This window comes from Cardiocondyla obscurior, linkage group LG09 (genome assembly GCF_019399895.1).
Source record: "Cardiocondyla obscurior isolate alpha-2009 linkage group LG09, Cobs3.1, whole genome shotgun sequence".
Lineage (NCBI taxonomy): Eukaryota > Metazoa > Arthropoda > Insecta > Hymenoptera > Formicidae > Cardiocondyla > Cardiocondyla obscurior.
Window position 1 is genome coordinate 3,580,931 of NC_091872.1, and position 19,168 is coordinate 3,600,098.

The following is a 19,168-nucleotide window of genomic DNA, read 5'->3' on the forward strand; positions in this document are numbered from 1 at the left end:
CTTAGCTCCTCCACCCGGCTTCACCGAGAACTGGTCAACATTCACCGAAGTGCCTGAATCCACGGACCACGACCAGTCCACGACAGTGTTCAGACTCGTACAGTCGTGTCTTCGCTGGATGCGGTGCGCGTAACGACCCAGTACCACGTTCTAACGGGAAGTGCGTTTTGTCGGGCCCGGCCAGTGGCCACCAGCTCTTCGCGGACGGATCTTCGTAGGCAAAATCTTCGCAGTGCTCGTACCTGTAGCCCTTGGGACTCCCCGCGCAGTCCTCGATCGAAACAGCACGCGCGTATACACTTCGCCGGTGAGTATTACGCAGCCAGGACTGCGATAATATGACGAAACTGGCTTCTATTATTAGAGATTGTCGAGCGAAGCAAAGAAACAAGTAGAGAAAAAGGAAGAAACTTAGAGACAGAGAGAGAAAGAGAGAGGGCGAGCGTGGCTTACATTTCAGGCTCGGAGGCGCGGCCGCACGCCTTCACGTTCCAGCCAATCGTCTGCGCGCTTTAGCTTCGCCTTCGTTTACAGATAGGTGTCTGTTTTTCGGGGAACCTTCGTAATATTTTTCTCGCCTCCTCCTCCGGTGCTTTTCACCCGGCAGGTCTTGTCGCCCTCGGCGAACGACAAACTTAAATGGACCCCGCGCGGAGGATCGACCTTGTAGCCGTTTACGTCCATGTTTAACGAAACGGGGAGAGTCACGCTTTCTCGCCCGCAAAACGTGACGAGGCAGCGATAATGTGGCACGCGAGATGCGTACGTCCGAATGTATGTACTGTATACACGCATAGGACTTTAATTCCGCGGTGCGCCCGCGACGTAATAATTGACCAGCAAAGACGCGCCTCTCGACACTGGTTACGCCAATGTACATATTGCGTCAACAGAAAATCTAATAACAAAACCATCCACGTGAAACTCTACGAAATAATATTCTGAAACATCACGAGGCTTAAAGATAAACATCCGCACACAATAATTATACGCTCGTTAAACTGCCTTGTCTTCGACTTTTATAATTTATTAATTTATGCTTACGTCTCTGTCTATTATTAGTGCATAGGTTTTTTTTTCTCTCTCTCTCTCTCTGTTTAATTTTTTTACAAGTAAATGCGGAAAGCTTCTACGTTCTCTTTTCGGATATTCGCGTTCTTTTCTTTAACTTAATTAGGCGAAGCCATGCAGAGGTCTTTTTAAAACAATTACATGGACGTACTTGAAGTCACATCGATAACACAGATATCCACTTGGTTTGGCAAAACTTAACAAGTAATCTCTTCCCTTTCCCTCTAAGTGCCCGGGCTACATACCATTGCACTGGACCTGTTCTATAGCTACTTGAATTTCTTTTTTTTTATTTTTTTTCTTTGCTCACAAGCACTGCGCGAGAAACGATATAAGTGCGGGGCTGTGGGAGGAAAGATGACGGTGAAGAATGCGTAGAAAGTACATTTTAAAGAGAGCAGATTTGTTATTTCTTTGCCGATCTCTCGAACAGTCCCGTGCCACGTGTACAACATTGTGGAGAAATGTCAGCTGGAGAACACAAGCATTTTATTGCGTTTATAGTGAGAGAAGGATACAGTTACTTTTAGACCCGGCTATAATTTCAGATTTCTAGCGGTAAATGTGATTGAGTCAATTATACATATGATTGAGTCAATTATATTTATTATTAGAAGTATCAGAATTACGGTTGCGTCCAAAAGTAATTATACTTTTCTCTCAGTGCAGTCTCAAAGTTTGCGTAATTTCACGAGGTATCGCAGACGTTTGTTGCTCGCGGCAGAATCGGATTCACCGTAAGCTGGACAAAAACGCAACTTGAAATCTCGAGAGACAAAAAAAAAATGGAATAGGATATCCTGCACTATTTTGTTAGTACTCGGGGAAAAAAAACAGACTGAAAAAACTAATTCAGAGTTTTACCTGCAATTTATTTAGCTTATCTTTAACGATACTTTTTAGTACGCCGTTAAATCAAGATAGATAAACTAAAAAGTTATTTGTCCAATTAGTAAAATGTGTGAGGTATAATTGTTTATCAATGAATGACACATGCAAATATTATTAACGCTAAAGTTTCAATATTTACGTTTTTTAAACATAGACCGTCATTTCAAATTAAAAATTAATTTCTTTGAAAAAAAAAAGTGTTCTTTACTCACGAGTTGAATTAATAATTGTTCATAAATTTTACAGGATTTTTAAACAAACTTGTAGTGATAAAAAATGTTCACAAATGAAGGCGGATTTTAATATTTAATAATTCAGCTTTTAGCCTTTTTTTTCAATTTGATTTCGTTAAAATCGACTTTAATCTTTTTTTTTCTTTTTTAATTATACATAAATTTCTATGCTATTATATTTTTTTCATGTACTTAATATACGATTAATTGTATTTGCATAAAACGACGTAAATGAATTGAATGATTTCGAAGAAGAGAGAAAACGTAAGCCACTCATATGCAACAGAAACGCACATACATATTACATAATACCTACATTACTCTATGCACTTGAAATGTTAATGGACATATTTAATCACACCTTTTTTCATAAATTTCAAAATACAGTTATACCAATTTGTTTGTTACATTAATTCTATCGACATGTTCGCAGTGGCATAATTTAATGACTATGCATACATTTTTTTAATGTCTTTAAAAGGTACAAAAAAAAGGCAGGCGATTGTTTTGAAATTTAATGAAGAGATGTTTATGCAAAAATTTATCACTATCATTATTTCTTGTAACAATGTCAGCTTTATAACAGATACCAATTCCAGCATCTTTCTCGCTAATATCTCGCGTTAAATCGAGCAAACTTCTTTTTTTTTTCTATCCACGTCAATGTCCGTTCAAAACAAGATTTTCTTATTAGAACGCGACTAATGACATGCGTCTACGTGTTTCACGCACATAAAGGCGATTGCCCTTTTGCGGCTACCCAGACAGCTTATACCGCGCAGTTAAATAGGGTGGCCGTTCATGTGACGAAAATTGAGACAAACGTTACACAATATTTACTTGAAAACATTATAATGAAAGTGACAAATTAGAAAAACACATTATTTTCCAAGGCATGCTTTATTTTAGATGTTTAAAATTCTGTAGAATTTCCTTAAATTACCGTTGGCGATAAAATTATTTCAACAAATATTAAGTCTGACATAATATTCTAGAATCGACTATTTTAGAATGCATAATAGTGCATTGCAATAAATTTCTGCTCCACAATCACTGACACAGTGAAACCATCACTGATATCGACTTCCCCCACATTATTCTTTCGTTCTGTGATTTATTCAATCGAGTTGTCTAAATATTTACAGTGTCACATGAAAATGCTTTACGATAACGAATTAAACTATCGGACATTGCAAGCACATAAGTTTAGTAATTAACTTTATCTCTTTTATTATTTCGTGAGGTTTGCGTTTTATATTATTTGATTTAGCAGTCAGTTGAATTATATTCAAATTTTCTTTGACGTGCCGAATGAAAGTCCACGGATAAAAATAATCTGCTTCTTGTATGCACTGTTATTTTCCGTGCAGTATTACGAAACGTTTCAGTATTAGCTATGCGTAGCAAACATCTAATAGTGTTTATTTTTTACCTTTTGTATGAAAGTGAAAATAATTAAATGAATTGACGCGTAACGTGAAAGAAAGCAATTTACATTGTGTAAATTAATATGGATAAATTAAAAAAAAAATACAACTAAACGTGTAAAGTCTATAATAGTTTTGAAAATTAATCGCTTTTTCTAATTATTATGTTCCAATTATATTAATTATGAAATCTTTAATATTATTAAATTTTACTTAAGTAAAGGTAGGATTTGACTCTTAAAAGTTATATCGATAAAATAATTAAATGATAATATTATGAGTGACTAATTAAAATAGTAACGATAGTTTTAATTATTAATATTGTTAAAATCGGTGAATTCTTTTGAATAATTTTAACGTGTCATCTCTACAGACTAGATAAATTTATTTATCACAAAGCTGTTTTGTGCATGTTATAATTTTTTTTTTTTTTTTTTGCAATATTAATTTATATAATAAATATAACATTATCTAATGGACGTAATTAAAGAATTACAAAAAGCTGGCTCATCGAATCAAAATTATACGCACTACAATCGTATCTTACCAAGTGAAGTACGACGGAGCTTGGGTTTTATACACACATGATTAAACATACGCGTCACATCCATGCGACGGTCAAAGTCCACTACGGCGGCAAATGTGCTGAAATACCAGTTATAATGTGGAATCAGGCCTTGGACAGGTACCTTAGACGTTTAATTTTATTTCAAAAACTGCAAATTTTCTCTGACGTTTTGCTGATTCGTTAATTCAGTGCTTTCCGTAATTTTTTCGAGGAAAATTACATAGCGGTGCATCGTTAATCAGACGGAAATTTTTCTTTATCTATGCACACGTACATTAAGTGTTATTTAAACAACTTTTACACTTAACGTGGTTGCTCTATAATTTACAGCCTTCTTTGTTTCTGCAATAATAAATAAATAAATACAGTTTTTAATTGCGTGCCGGTTGTTTGTAACGTGAACAATATTGGCAAATACCTGCAACTAAATACCGCGGTATTCTATTTTTAATTCCTATTGCGATGGTATTATTTCTATTAATTATATCTATTAACGAAACTTTATTGCGAAAACCGCATGTATACCGCGGTGGTGCATGCAGTCTTGCGTTATCGAGTAGAAAGTAACACTAAATTTTCTTTTATTCCTGGAGATGCTTCCATTCGCCGTCTTCACAATAAACCTGAAGGCCGTACGATGCACTCTTAATTACTTGTAACAATTAATTCAATTACGTAAATAATTATATTAAGTAATATCTTTATTTAAATTTCCGTCTGAGTTTTAGCAGCTTTTATTCTTGAGTTCTGACTGCCTAACGCAACTGTAAGGTTTCTTTCTTGATAAGCGACACTTTAAAACCATTACACAATATATTAACAATGTGGACAGTCATTTTGCAAGTAATTGTAAAGGGTAATTATTTTTAACAATAGGAATGCATTTTTTTGTTACAAGCGTCATGTAACTCTATGACATTGTGACAATCATATTTGCATCAAGCAAACGTAATGTTCGTTTTATAGCAGTGTAATTAAAAGATAGGCCAAAAGTGTCTAAATAAATATTTGCCGTTGTTAGCATATAATACTTCTGCTTGTAATATCTTATAAATAAAGTTGGATAATATCTAATTTTACTTTTAAAAGACGATTGTATGTGCCTTTAATATGTCTCACCGTGACAGTACAAATTTTTTAAAATATTTTGTCTCGCCAGCATTTCAATTGACTTTTATAACATTTTGTGTTGAATTGCACAAAATAGGAATACACTTTAAAATTATTTTTTTAATTGTAAGAAATATATAAAACAGACTTTAAAAAGTATTTATTTGACACTTTGATAAAACCTACCTACGAATAATTTTATGGCCCGGTAGTTTTTCTTTAATATTTATTATTTCTATTTGTAATGCAAAATATGACTTTAGAAGAATTGAAAACATAATTAAGTAGAAATTAAATTGTTTGAATCGCTTTGCTTTAATTTTTTGATAAATGATTTTGTTGATTAAATTTTCGACTAATCGTAATAGTCACAATAGAAAATACATCACATTTTTTTTTTTTTTATTGATTGCATGAGTAATAATTATTTTGCTATTACTCAACATTCACGATTTTATGAAATATTATATGTGAAACCGACATTAAATAATTTAGGAATTAATTTGCTATAAAATAAATCAAAATATACGTTTTGTTGTTTTTACATAATGATGTACTTATTTAAATAGTCTTAAATTTATAATGTATATTCACGTTTTTGTGTCTTATAAATTACGTAATCGAAAATAACGATGAAAGGATCGTATATATTAGTAACCAATACGTGCATTAATAAAAATTGCAGATATTCACGATTTATTTTGTCTGTTTCGCGTAATCAATTTTGAGGTCATTAACAATATGATGAATTTAGATTAAAGTCGTAAATGAGGAGGTAATCATTGCATATATTGTCATATTTTTTTATTTTTTTTTTAAATAAGAAACGCAACGTTACGTACACGAAATAATATGATGCGTAAGAAATTTTACTGCTGCATTAAGCATGATTGCAGATAATCTAAATTTTTTAATGTTATCTTCTACTCTTATTTTTATAAATTCGAATTCCAACGTCGTATAATATTTCAAGAATATTTGGAATTTTTTTTTTATACTTAGTGGACTTAATAAATATGCATACATGCCGCTGGAATAAATAAATGCAGAGTTATGTATTGATGGATAAAAAACGATACGCAAAGTAATTTGAACTTTTTTCTTTCGACGTAAAATAATATTAAATACTACGCGCTTTGAAATATTTCTTGTCGAAGATTGGTCTTTAATAAAAATCTATAATCTTTAATATAAATTAAATATGTAAATATAATTATTTTATTTTATTTTTATTGAAATATATGTATTCGATTATTTAGTTATTTAATTTATATTTCAAGTATATCTGTCAATTTATTAAACTTATTAAGTATTATAGAAAAAAAAAGAAAGTTACTGTTAACGAGTATCGAAGGGCATACCATTAAATTAACTTTTTGGTATCGTTTAAGAGATTTAAGACATCGGTAGCAAAATATACTATATTCTTATCACAATGATCGTGACTAAATAATTGTGTATCTGACGTGCCACTGAAAACATGCTCGTCTCGCACTTAATAAATGATAAAATACTCATTGGTACGTAATATTTCTCGTATCTTGCAGACAGAATTTATACGGATAAGAAGATATCTTTTGACGTAGTTTCCCACACAGAAGATATTTGCGACATTCGCACGATGTGATCAAAACTTTTATCAGCAAACTCAATATATCCGGGTTAAAGGGGCACGTCTAAGATGAATAAAATAAATTAATCCTTTTAAATTTTTTTTTTTTTTTTTACAAATTATCTGGAAATTTGAGAAATATTAGGTTTAAAAATAAAATAAAAAAGGCACAGATCTAATATGTTTTTTAAATAGCGAACATTGACAAAAAATATGAATATATTAATATCACTTATCATATAATCGGTTGGTTATTAGACGTATGAGTCATTGACCTTATAAATATGTATACGCATAATATAAAAGTTTAATTTTGTGGGTTCTTTTAGAATTTAAAAGTTTAAAGTTAATTACAATACGTGGCAGAGAAACGTTGGATTTATTAAGTATACGTTACATTGTGATTAGGAAAACCAGTTGATTCAGCAGGTTAAAGGTCGCTCCAGATAACATCAAAGATTTTTATCTTCCTGGTGAAACATTTCTTGATAGCTTACGATTTACACCACAAAATGTTAGATAAAAAAATTCGTAAGATTAACGTCATCGAATAATAAGTATTTAGCTTAGAGTAAAGTTCAACGATAAGTTGTGTCGCGAAAGTAAAGTCTTGGAAATAATAAACTATTTATTTATTAATTACGTATATTAATTAAATAATGAGAAATGTGACGCGCGATAAAGATAGTTATCGTGAAGCGGCGTAAAAAGCGTTAAATAAAAAATTACATTAAAAGAGAGTTATGCTTCTATATTTGTCTTATGAAATGTTTTATCTTGATGGCAGGTTAATTTTATTAGAATAATGATATAAAATAGTATGAATAATACAGATATCGTATCGTTCGGGCGGAAATTGGAACAAAAGTACGTTTAGAGAGCTATTTAAATTAATAACTTTTAATGCGCTCATCAAGCAAGTTTCAAAATTTATATCTGAACGATTGCTTGTGATTGGTAATCCTTTTTATCTATCGCGGTTACACACGATAGGTGATTATTTACGTAAGTGCGCGATTTTAAAAGAGTGAAAAGAGATAAAGAGAGGAAGCGAAGTATAAAGACTTGCTGCACGTGACTTGCGTCGAGATTGAACCTCTATAGACTGGTTTGACTATTAGCGTTATCATTGTTTCAATGCTCTTTCCTTGCGTGCTTCAAAGAACTTTATACGACTCCATGGCGGTCTGTGACGCATAACACGATAAACTTGGACCCCTCTCTATGTGTATATGCGCCGTATTTCGCAATATACGCGATCGAGACGCTAATTGTTCCTTATTCTTTCGTCGTAATGATTAAAACGAGGTGCATAGCTAGATAATTGTGACGTGATACCTTGTACAGTAGAATTTCTTGCACGATGAAACGCATTTGCCGATCGTCAATGTCCGGCTACGAGCTCTGTGGTATTAATATATTTTATTTCGTAAATCATAGCTCGGCATATTACAGATTTCTTTAAAAAATAGTTTCTTTTAGAACTATACTTTTCAATTTAAAGCACTAGTTATACTTGAAGCCAGCTTTGAGGTCCGATTGGACATTTATATTCGATTGTATATTACTGCTTTATCATTGCGTTATCATAAATGCATTGTCATAGAAAATTTAGTGATTACTTGGATTTAATTTCTTTGAAACTTTTTGCTAATTTACTGAGATCGTAAACGTATTGTTACGTAAATCGTGTAGTAAAAATAAAAAACTAAACACAATTTTTTCCTCATTCATCGCGATTTTGATTAGCCGCGTTCAGCAGAAAAAGATACTTCGTAGACGCTTCTTGGCTGAATCTAAAATTACACACTATCCAGAATTGGAAATTTTGCAACAGTTATAAAATAGGCACTTTGGCTGAGCGCAATCATTGATTTTGCATTAATTACAATTAATTAACAAGCTATTTTTATTCCTTCGAAGTCTTTTTCAATGATTTTTTTTTTTACCGAATAATTACTTGAAATCAACAAAATACACGTATACTGTTAAAAAGATAAAACGTGGCACATGACCTACTTATGGCGTGAAAGGAATTCGCTGACTACGGTGTATTTACTGTGAAAACACCGATATATATTTCTAAGTTATAAATTTTAACTTCGATACAATGTTTTTGAAAAAAAACAAAACTTTTGTATTATCTGTCAACGGTTTATCGTAATCTGTAGAGTTATTTGCTGTTAAAAGAAATACGATAACGAGCAGCCAATAAAGTTTTGAGTTAGCTGAGTCACACCTACCGAAGACAAGTGTGGAGTAAATACGACGTATTCATTAAGATCGTCAAATTGATTAGCCATCGCACACCTTACTGTCGAATTAATTTTGCAATAACGATATACGACGCAACATAATAAAACCGACCGCGTAGAGAGCTCGTGCTCAATTATTCGTTACGTTTATGACGACTCTTCTAACCGGAGGAGTCGTTGTTCAAAGTCCAAGGTTATTATCGCATACACGAGTATAGTTACCTGCAAATTGTAGGAAGATATCCACGAGTTAATCATTTTTTCTAAAAAATGTTTTTACGTTGAAAATAATCAGACACTTTTTTGTTAAATCAAATTACTTTTTTTTTGTAATTATACAACATTGTGTAAAGTTATATACAAACCACTTATGACATATGTTGTCAATTAATTTATCTGGCAAATAAACCCGCAAATTATTTTCCAATAAATTTAAACAAAAGCGTATAGATATTTCCTACATATTTCGAAGCTTAAATCAAATTTTGTTTTTTTTTAACCGAAGACAGCACTTACTTTTGCTAAACGACGAGCGGTGTACGACATTTGTTACATTGTTAGTAAAACGGCTTTCCTGGTGAAATCAGAAAGAAAAAGACCCTTGAATGACTTGAGTAATACACTCTCGCTAAAAGTTCTTTCATCTGAAAGCGTGACGAACTGTCTACATAATATACGTCCGTTTGCACACCTTCCGTAGAATTATCATCGGTTATCGTCTTCTCTTCCTAAGTGAGATACATTTGCTTGGTATATATTTACGACGTACGAGCGAAACTTACGTGAGCAAATGCGCGTTCTGGTCTCGTTAAATTAATTATATATTTTATATCGATCGGAAGCCGTCATCGAGGTGTTTCTCTCTCATTCTCCCAATAATCCTCTCATCGTGACTCGAGTGGAAATCAAGTGAAACGCAGATAGACTTTCTATCTCACAGCGCGCTTTTATTATCCTTACCAAAACATAGAAGAAAACAGCCTTTTGAAACTTTAGATTAATGTAAGATTTAATTTATTTAAACACTTAGCGTTACAACATATTTCCTGGCTTGAAACATATTTGTTGAATTTTTCTAATACAATTTTTCTTGCGCAGGACTTTCACTTCGCTAATAACTCGTGTAACCCTGCGACTGTTCGATGGCTAAAATCAGCCTGCGATTTTTAACGACATCTTGTAAATATTAAATTGCCGGTGGTAAATGTGTCATTGATAGCAAAATTTATTTTACACGAAAAATATCATATTTTCTTGCCCCCGATGCCATAACTTGGCGAGGAAAGATCATGAAAAATTGCGAATGGAATTTATAGCTCTTTCAGTAAGAGTCGAGAAGCCGGTGGAACGGATATAATAAAAGTTGCGCGCAAATCGAACACCAGCGCAATTTCTAAACATTCTTTTGAAAGTCGAATATACTTGACCTCCATAAAGTAAGTCTGCGCGGTGGACGACAGATTTGCAAGTATACTGAACTCGTTGCCATATAATAGCTCATATTTACCAGCTTGACGACGTTCTGCAATATGTTCACGCATGCACTCGTGCGCACCGCAATTGTAGCTTTTAAGTAAGGTCAACTGGTACATCTGCGTTCACTTTGCATCGTTATCACCGCTACGATCGTTCATTACAAGGCTGTTTTTTCTGGCCTTTTTTCAAGATCGAATTACTTGTAATTGCTTTATTATCCAACATTAATTAGTATTTTTCTAAACTTAATAATTGTTGTATAAACATTCTGAATTTTTTAACTTTATTCAGACATTATCGTCATTTACATGACAAAGCAGGCATAGACTTAATCTACTCGCGGAAAGTATTAATTCTTGGAAAGATTTTAATGGAGAAATTTTACAGGAAGGCTAAAGCAGGATGGCGGAAGCCCATTCGGCTGTAGCATTCAGCTTCTCGATAACACACGAAGGATGGGATGTAAACTTCGATCGAGAGGTCCTCCACTTGGTCTGGCTTTCCGGTTTACGGTCGTGGAAGAAGAGATTCTTTCGATTTCAGGTGAGTCGCAGTGTTTTAACAAAGAATTAAAATGTTTTTACTTAAATATGGACTGCGGGCGGAATAAGTTTTATTAATATGTTTATTTATTTTATTTACAGAACAATTTAAAAAGCGGCGTCTATCCGGCTTCTTTAGAGAGCCTGTGGGTCACTGTGATTATAGTAACAGCGATACATTTTGCCGGTTACAAAGTCCCGTATGACCTCGTTGGGAAAGTTTCACCGTATATTTCTGGGTAAGTCTATACAATTTCGTATCTCTATTACAAATTATTTATAATTTATTGCATGTGTGTGAACAAGTCGTAACTCGATATGTTTCTCATAACAGGTCTTCGATACTCGCGCACTTAGCAGGCTCTTTCGTAGTCGGGTTGTTCCTATGGTTAGCGGTAATATACGCAATTCGTTATACGCTGAAACTATTACTCATGTACAAAGGATGGATGTACGAAGCTAGAGGTAAAGGTCGCAAGCCATCGAAGCTAACTCAATTTTGGCTGTTGCTGGTAAAACTGTTCTCTGGTTGGCATAAACCCATGCTCTACAGCTTTCAAGGATCACTGCCACGACTGCCACTACCATCAGTACCTGATACTATGAAGCGGGTTAGATCAACGTATTTTATGATTTTATGTTCACCATAAATGAGTATTTATTTTTCGATTAAAGATAGTTAGAAATTTGTGTTACAGATAAATTAGATTTGGCATTATTTCTAAATAAATATTTTAATTTTAATTAGTGTAGCCCATCATGGGATTTTAGGCATTTCTCTTTAACATTGTAGTGGAAAAATCAAAATATTGTACCTTTAAATAGTATCTGAGGAGCGTACGGCCGTTGCTTGATGACGAGAATTACTCTCGCATGGAAAAGCTGGCTAACGAGTTCGAAAATGGCATCGGAATCAAGCTGCAACGTTACCTGATTCTCAAATCTTGGTGGGCCACCAACTATGTATCTGACTGGTGGGAAGAGTATGTTTATTTACGCGGAAGATCGCCTCTAATGGTCAACTCGAATTTCTACGGAATCGATGCCATTCTTTCGCATCCCACGAACGTGCAAGCCGCGCGAGCTGCAGCTGTAATATGTTCCTGCTTGCAATATAGACGTCTTATCGAACGTCAAGAATTAGAACCGGTTAGTTATTCTTTTAGTTATTTATTATATTTTTACAAGAAATAAAGAGACATTTATTTCTTTTTAGTGAAAGCTTACGAATATTCACTTATAATATATATCTATTCATGTTTTGTTGAAAAATATGCATTATTATTTTATATTATACAAAAATATTATAACATACTTGAAATTTTACACGCATTTTCAGATTCTAGTACAAGGATTAGTACCGTTGTGTTCTTGGCAATATGAAAGAGTGTTTAATACTACACGAGTACCAGGAATTGAAGTTGACAAAATCGTCCATTACCAGGATGCCAAACATGTTGTAGTGTATCATAAGGGCAGATATTTTAAAGTTTTAATCTATTATCGTAATAGAATTCTTCAAGCTTGCGAGATAGAAGTGTGAGTAATTATTATTTTATTCAAATTTATTTTTATTACACACATATATTACGATAATATCGTCTTGTAGTCAGATTCAACAAATTTTGGATGACAATTCAGCACCGTCAGAAGGAGAAGAGAAATTGGCCGCCTTAACAGCTGGCGAAAGAACTGCTTGGGCACAAGCCAGACAAGATTTCTTTTCGAAAGGTGTAAATAAGGCTTCTTTGGATATTATTGAAAAGGCTGCATTTGTAGTCGCATTGGACGATGTACCTTATGAATATGATCCGGTACGTTACTTAAGAACATAAAAACATTTTGAATAATAAAAATATTAATTTTACTTGTACAAATTATTATAATTGTCTCGTGCATTAGAAACATCCAGAGAAATTGGACCATTATGGCAGAACCCTATTACATGGAAAAGGGTATGATCGATGGTTCGATAAATCTTTTACATTATGTATTGGAAACAATGGCGTAGTAAGTAATATTATATTTTTATTAATAAATTTTTATTGATTGTCATTAGCTTTTATCATTCATAATAATAATTTCTGTTCGTAGATTGGTTTCAACGCAGAACATTCTTGGTGAGTATACATTTTATGTGAATTACACATAAATAATAACTAAATCGTTAATATTTTTTTTTTAATACTTGATGATGTGAAATTATTATGTAGGAAATATGTGTGTTAATTTTTTAAATAACTATAAACATACACATATATTTGTTACATATATTATATTGTGAAACTTCAGATTTATATTTTTATTAATTTAAAAATAATTTTATTGAATATAAATATATGTATATATTGAAACACTGCATATAATCATAAGTAATGAGCAGGGCAGATGCTGCAGTCATGTCACACTTGTGGGAGTACATAGTATGTTCGGAGTTTCTGGATCGAGAGTAAGAATTACAATCCATAGTTTCTGTTATTTATTTTGCATATCTATCTTCTCTTTTTTGGCTTAACTGTTGTACGTTATTGTCTATTTCTTAAAGGAATTCTATGGATATAGTTTGGATTGCAACATATGTTTTTTTTAATACTTTTATAGTGTCTTCAAACTCTCTTCGCAGCAGTCATCTTTAAAGTTCTATGGGGTTCTTATGCTCTATGATTTTGTTTCAATCTAAATATTATATTTAGATTACCGGGGATTATTTTTTTCTACCGGATATTTATGCTGAAAAGTGTTTTTCACGTTTCTCTTTTGCGCTTCGTCTTTAATGTTTCTTTTTTTATGTGCTTATTAGGGCTGATGCGCCAGTGATGGGAACTCTATGGGAATTTATTATGGCTGTTGATATAGAAATTGGGTAATTTTTGTTATGTTATTGCACGGTTTGGTGTAATGATACACAGATTATTAACTACTAATTTATATCGTTTCTAACAATTACTTTATTGCGTTTTCATCATGATTAATGACTAACTTTTCTGCTTTTATAATTGTTTCTATATTTAGCTTATAATAATACTTTTTAATATCGAAATATAATTCTCTGCTTGTTTATTGTATTACAAATAAGTATAATTAAGATTATTTGAAAAAAATTATAAATTAAGATAATTATATAAAAAATTAATGATTAATTCAATTACCAGCTACAGTAAAATTTATTTAGATTTGCATAATTGTAAAAAAATTTTCTGGAAAGTAAAGATTTTTTTTTTCGCACTTTAAATATATTTCAAATCGTGTATATTGGTAGTAAATACTAATAGTAAATATGTAATCCTTTTACTTCAAATAAAGCATGGTAGTGAAGTTTTTTTCATGAATTTCATATTTTTAATAAAATAAGAAAATAAAAAATTGTTTTTCTGATATTAAAAAAAATCTATATTATTCTTAGATATAAAGACGGACATAACGCAGGTACTCCAGAATTTACACCTCCAACTCCAACTCGATTGCAATGGGATTTAAATACTAAGTGTATCGAAGCTATTGAACGATCTTGCCAGGTAATGACAATTAATTTAATTTTATTTAAATGTAGCATACATGCTACATTTAATAATTATTACGATTATGTAACAATTAATTTTAAATTTTATAGGTAGCACACAATATATTGAACGACGTTGAATTACGTATTTATGTACATGATGCTTATGGCAAAGGGTTGATGAAAACTCATTCTATATCACCAGACGCTTATATACAAATGGCCTTGCAATTGGCGTACTATCGCGATGCTGGCAAGTTTAATTTAACATATGAAGCTTCCATGACGAGATTATTCCGGGAAGGTAGGACAGAAACGGTGAGACCATGCACCATTGAATCTTCTAAGTGGGTGAAAGCAATGGAGAGCACAACAACAACGGTAAATACAACATAATATAATATATAAAAGGTACAAAAAATTTCTTTTTCCATATACTACTAATCGATTTCTCTTTTAATATAGATAAAAGAAAAAATTCAGTTATTAATGGATGCTGTAGCCAGACATCAAAGAGGATATCAAGATGCTATGTGTGGTAAAGGAATAGATAGGCACTTATTCTGTTTATACGTAGTATCGAAGTACTTAGAAGTAGATTCACCATTTTTAAAGGTAATTGTTTTATGATTCTTTAGGCAATAATCAATTAAGTGGAAACTTATTAAATTGCGGTAAATATTTCTATTATAGGAAGTTTTAAGCGAGCCATGGAGATTATCAACATCGCAAACTCCACACGGTCAAACTTCAAGACTGGATTTGAAAAAGTATCCTAATTGCATATCAGCTGGCGGTGGATTTGGCCCCGTAGCTGATGATGGTTATGGCGTTTCTTATATAATTGCGGGAGAAAATCTTTTATTTTTCCATGTATCCAGTAAACGATCTTCATCAAAAACGGTGAAATAATATTAATATTTTTTATTTTACTACTATAAACTGATAAATGATGATAATAATTTTTTTTTTTATAATAAATTAATTTTAAAACTTTTAGAATGCTGCTAGATTTGCAAAACACATCGAGAGAGCACTTGGTGACATGAAAGACTTGTTGGAACAAAAAAAGAAGATACATCAAAACGGATCTGCGTAACTTATTCATTACCTATAGTGATCGTATAAAAGTAATTACAAATGCGCTATTAAGCGGGATTTACAGCTCCAAATAACGTTTTTTGGCTTATGAAAGGATTTAATGATATAAACATAATTTAATTTTAAAATATAATGTTTTTAAGGCAGTTTTTTATAGACAATTATTTTAGTAGATAAAGGTTACAGGAAAAACATAATGGGCCCAAAATTCAAGATGCGTTATAAGTTAGGTACTGCACATATAGAAATAATTTTTATAGGATCATTTCACATCTTTGTCAAATATATATCATTATCATTAAATATCATTTTTATTATTAAATAATTGTTTGTAAACTGACAATTTATACGTGATTTATTAACAATATTGCACAACAGAAGTGTGCGCATAAAAGTACAAGTATCAAATCACCATTACTTGCTGTACAATATTGCAAATTAAAAAAATATATATAACTATACAAGAACGTAAAAATTAATTGTAAATCTTATTAAAACTGTTGAAACTTTTCACATATGTGATAAAAAAAATGTTATCAAAGTTAAGATTTTTTGATATTAATAACAGAATTTCGAAAAATTTACTATGAGTGCATATTATTACATTGCATATCTACTGCAAGTATAGAAGTGATTTATTAATTTCATTATACGTATGTGGGCGCGTATGTGTGCACGTGCGCGTGTTGTGTACTATATTCTTATTACAATTTAGTATCGGAGTGAATTATATGCAATGCAATTTAAGCATTTGAAAAATCGTCTTGTCTTCATAAATATGCACAAGTAGTAGACACGTATTGCCTGTATCTTAATACGAAGTGACATCTCGATCTGTACCAGTTTTATCAATTGAATATCCGTGATAGGGATGTACAACTACGAATATGTGATTATTTTTTTTTTTTAAGCAAACATTTAAGCGATGCCATATATTAATATGTGCAACTTATCAATGCAAAATATTTTAACTATTAGGTAATTACTAACTATAAGCGATTTTATACTTAGAAAAAAAAAAAAAAAGAGTTTAATGATTACATTTCTCCACGTGTATTTGTTAAAGCTATATTTAAAGATATTGGTGCTTTAAAGCCTTGTTGTTATTACATTCGGTGGTGTTATAATTAAACGTTATTGAGGTATTTAAGTGAAAATGAGATATGCAAAATGATGGTGAAATAGGAATACACATATAACATTTTGTATACTTAATTTCATCTTTATACATATAATAAAAGTTCTGATAATGATTGTAAAAATTAGATTTGAAACTGTAAAATAGAATTTTGTCTGTAAGCTCTATAAATCAATTCTGAAATCCATTGTATATAGAACTTCTATGGAAATTACAGTTATAAAAAATTCGCGAGAGCTTGAAAAATTCAAAATGTGCTTATCACGTAAGAATATATACATATATATATGTGTATGTGGATACATATATATATACATTTAAATATTGGCGAGAAAAAAATTATCACACATATTTACAAGGAATTCGAAGTATTTTTGTACAACACTGATAATCAGCGATTCATTTTATACTGTTTATTGGAATATTTATATAGAATTTCCTTTTGTATTCCATACAAAAATATGTAATATTTGATTATAATATGAATGCACTATAATAGAATAAATTAAAACAACTACAGTCGTTTACTTCAGTAATAACAATTAATATCTTAACGCGTTTGCGTAAATCTTCCCCTCTCTTTTAACAAGATGTGACAAATTCTTAAAAATATATACCAGAAATATGATAACGCGAATATGTAAGAGCGAACATTACATGTGTATTATGATTTTTTACTAGCGTCTGCTTTACGTGGTTGTACTTTCACTTTTTCCTGCTTCGACCGATGCTTATTCGATATTACTGCGTTTCGTAATGTGGAGTGGAGAAACCTTTTGTTGACCGTTTCTTTAGGTTTCACCCATCCACTGGGACCCATTATTGCGGCCCTTCGTGCACCAAGTTTCGCTTCTTCCAATAAAGCCTCTGCTGCCAGCCTGCCAAAGAATAAACATTTACATTTCGCGACAAGAGCTATTACACAACTACAAAGACGTCATCATAGCAAATATGTATTTTCCTTTTTATAAATTTATGCTTGCTAAATTTTAATACATAAAATGTTAATAGCAAGATAATAATTATAATTTTATTACAATTAAATAGTCTCCTTTGTGTGTGTATATTAAAAGTAATTTTTTAAATACGATAAAAAAATATAATAATCCCACAACTTTCATAATAGCCATTTAAACCCAAGTAAAATAACGTGATATTATTTATTCTTTGTAATTAATGTAATCACTGGCTTTTATTACTGTAATTGTGGCATAGTTATTTATAATTGCATTCGGAAGCGTAATTATGTGATCATGTAATAATTTAATTTTATTAATTTCAGATAAAAATAAAAGCCGCTTATTGTTCATTAATTTGGACAAGTGCATGTGGCACCCACTACATTATAAAAAATTATATAAATAACACAGTGGGTAATGACGCACGGTGAAATCGCACAATTACCTATTCAACGTTTCATCATCCATATTTATCTATCGCGGCTCGATATTATCTTGAATCCTCTGAAAAAAAAAAAAGAGGAAATATATAAATATAACACAAATATTACAAGTAGCATAAGAGAATAAGAGTAAGATAGGGTATGAGGGAAAAAGAAAATAAGTTAGATTAAGATATATCTAGATGTTCATAAGTTTGTAATCCTAAAGGAAACGAAAATTAAGCTATCTATTACATAAATATTACAGAATACGTGCAATTGTGCGTACTTCGATTACGTTCTCCACCGATTGCGGCACGGTATTTACAACCTTTTACGATCAAACATCACGTAACGACTGAACAATCATTTCGCAAAGGCTCTCATACCGAGTCGCGTGCGTGACGGACAGGTAATTTTTCGCGACGATAATCACGATAATGCCGATGACAGCTGACGATTATAAGATGGCTGTTTTCACAGCTGATTCAGGCCACGGTAAACGCTGTGCGATAGATTCGCCGGGGATCAGCAGGCGTACACGACGCGAGCAACGGAGCATGCGAGAGATTTCGTCATTCTTTCGCGATTCAGAAATCGTCGCGGGCGATTCGCGGCAATTATCGCGACTCGTCGAACTGATAATTACTAATGGAGTACCGTCAATTCGCAGCAGTGCTGACAAGCGTTTCTGTCAGCTTCCCGATCGGACAAGGTCGCAAGAAATCCAATCGGTCTAATCGTGCGTTCTAAAGCTCCCCTCGTTTTCTCTTTTTCCCTCCTTATGAGCCTCGCGACTCGGCGGTGTCCCTGTTTCACTTTCGACTTCGTCAAGGCGGGACGTGGCGGGCCGCCTGCCGCGTT

General features: G+C 32.3%; 2 protein-coding genes across 4 annotated transcripts; one reads left to right on the forward strand and one right to left on the reverse strand.

Annotated features, from left to right (window-relative positions):
- Positions 1-150: 150 nt before the first annotated feature.
- Whd (carnitine O-palmitoyltransferase whd) lies at positions 151-16,707 on the forward strand. 2 transcript variants are annotated; one of them, XM_070661949.1, is made up of 15 exons: positions 151-307; positions 11,031-11,186; positions 11,288-11,424; positions 11,520-11,796; positions 12,011-12,334; positions 12,525-12,724; positions 12,795-12,999; positions 13,088-13,195; positions 13,280-13,305; positions 13,569-13,634; positions 14,589-14,700; positions 14,796-15,065; positions 15,150-15,299; positions 15,378-15,587; positions 15,685-16,707. In XM_070661949.1, the coding sequence occupies exons 2-15, from the start codon at positions 11,046-11,048 to the stop codon at positions 15,781-15,783; spliced, it is 2,325 nt and encodes a 774-aa protein (XP_070518050.1). In that variant the 5' UTR covers positions 151-307; positions 11,031-11,045; the 3' UTR covers positions 15,784-16,707. The 2 variants fall into 2 exon arrangements, with proteins under 2 accessions (XP_070518050.1, XP_070518052.1); XM_070661951.1 differs by lacking the exon at positions 13,569-13,634 and adding an exon at positions 13,986-14,048 and having other exon boundaries at positions 152-307.
- Positions 16,708-16,784: 77 nt separating this feature from the next.
- On the reverse strand, positions 16,785-19,098 carry LOC139105719 (protein POLR1D). Of its 2 annotated transcripts, none has more exons than XM_070661979.1 (3): positions 18,965-19,098; positions 18,328-18,386; positions 16,785-17,801 (listed from the first exon to the last, which is right to left on the reverse strand). In XM_070661979.1, exons 2-3 carry the CDS (start codon positions 18,348-18,350, stop codon positions 17,588-17,590), a joined length of 237 nt encoding a protein of 78 aa, XP_070518080.1. In that variant the 5' UTR covers positions 18,351-18,386; positions 18,965-19,098; the 3' UTR covers positions 16,785-17,587. The 2 variants fall into 2 exon arrangements, with proteins under 2 accessions (XP_070518080.1, XP_070518079.1); XM_070661978.1 differs by lacking the exon at positions 18,965-19,098 and adding an exon at positions 18,594-18,767.
- Between the last annotated feature and the right edge of the window lie 70 nt (positions 19,099-19,168).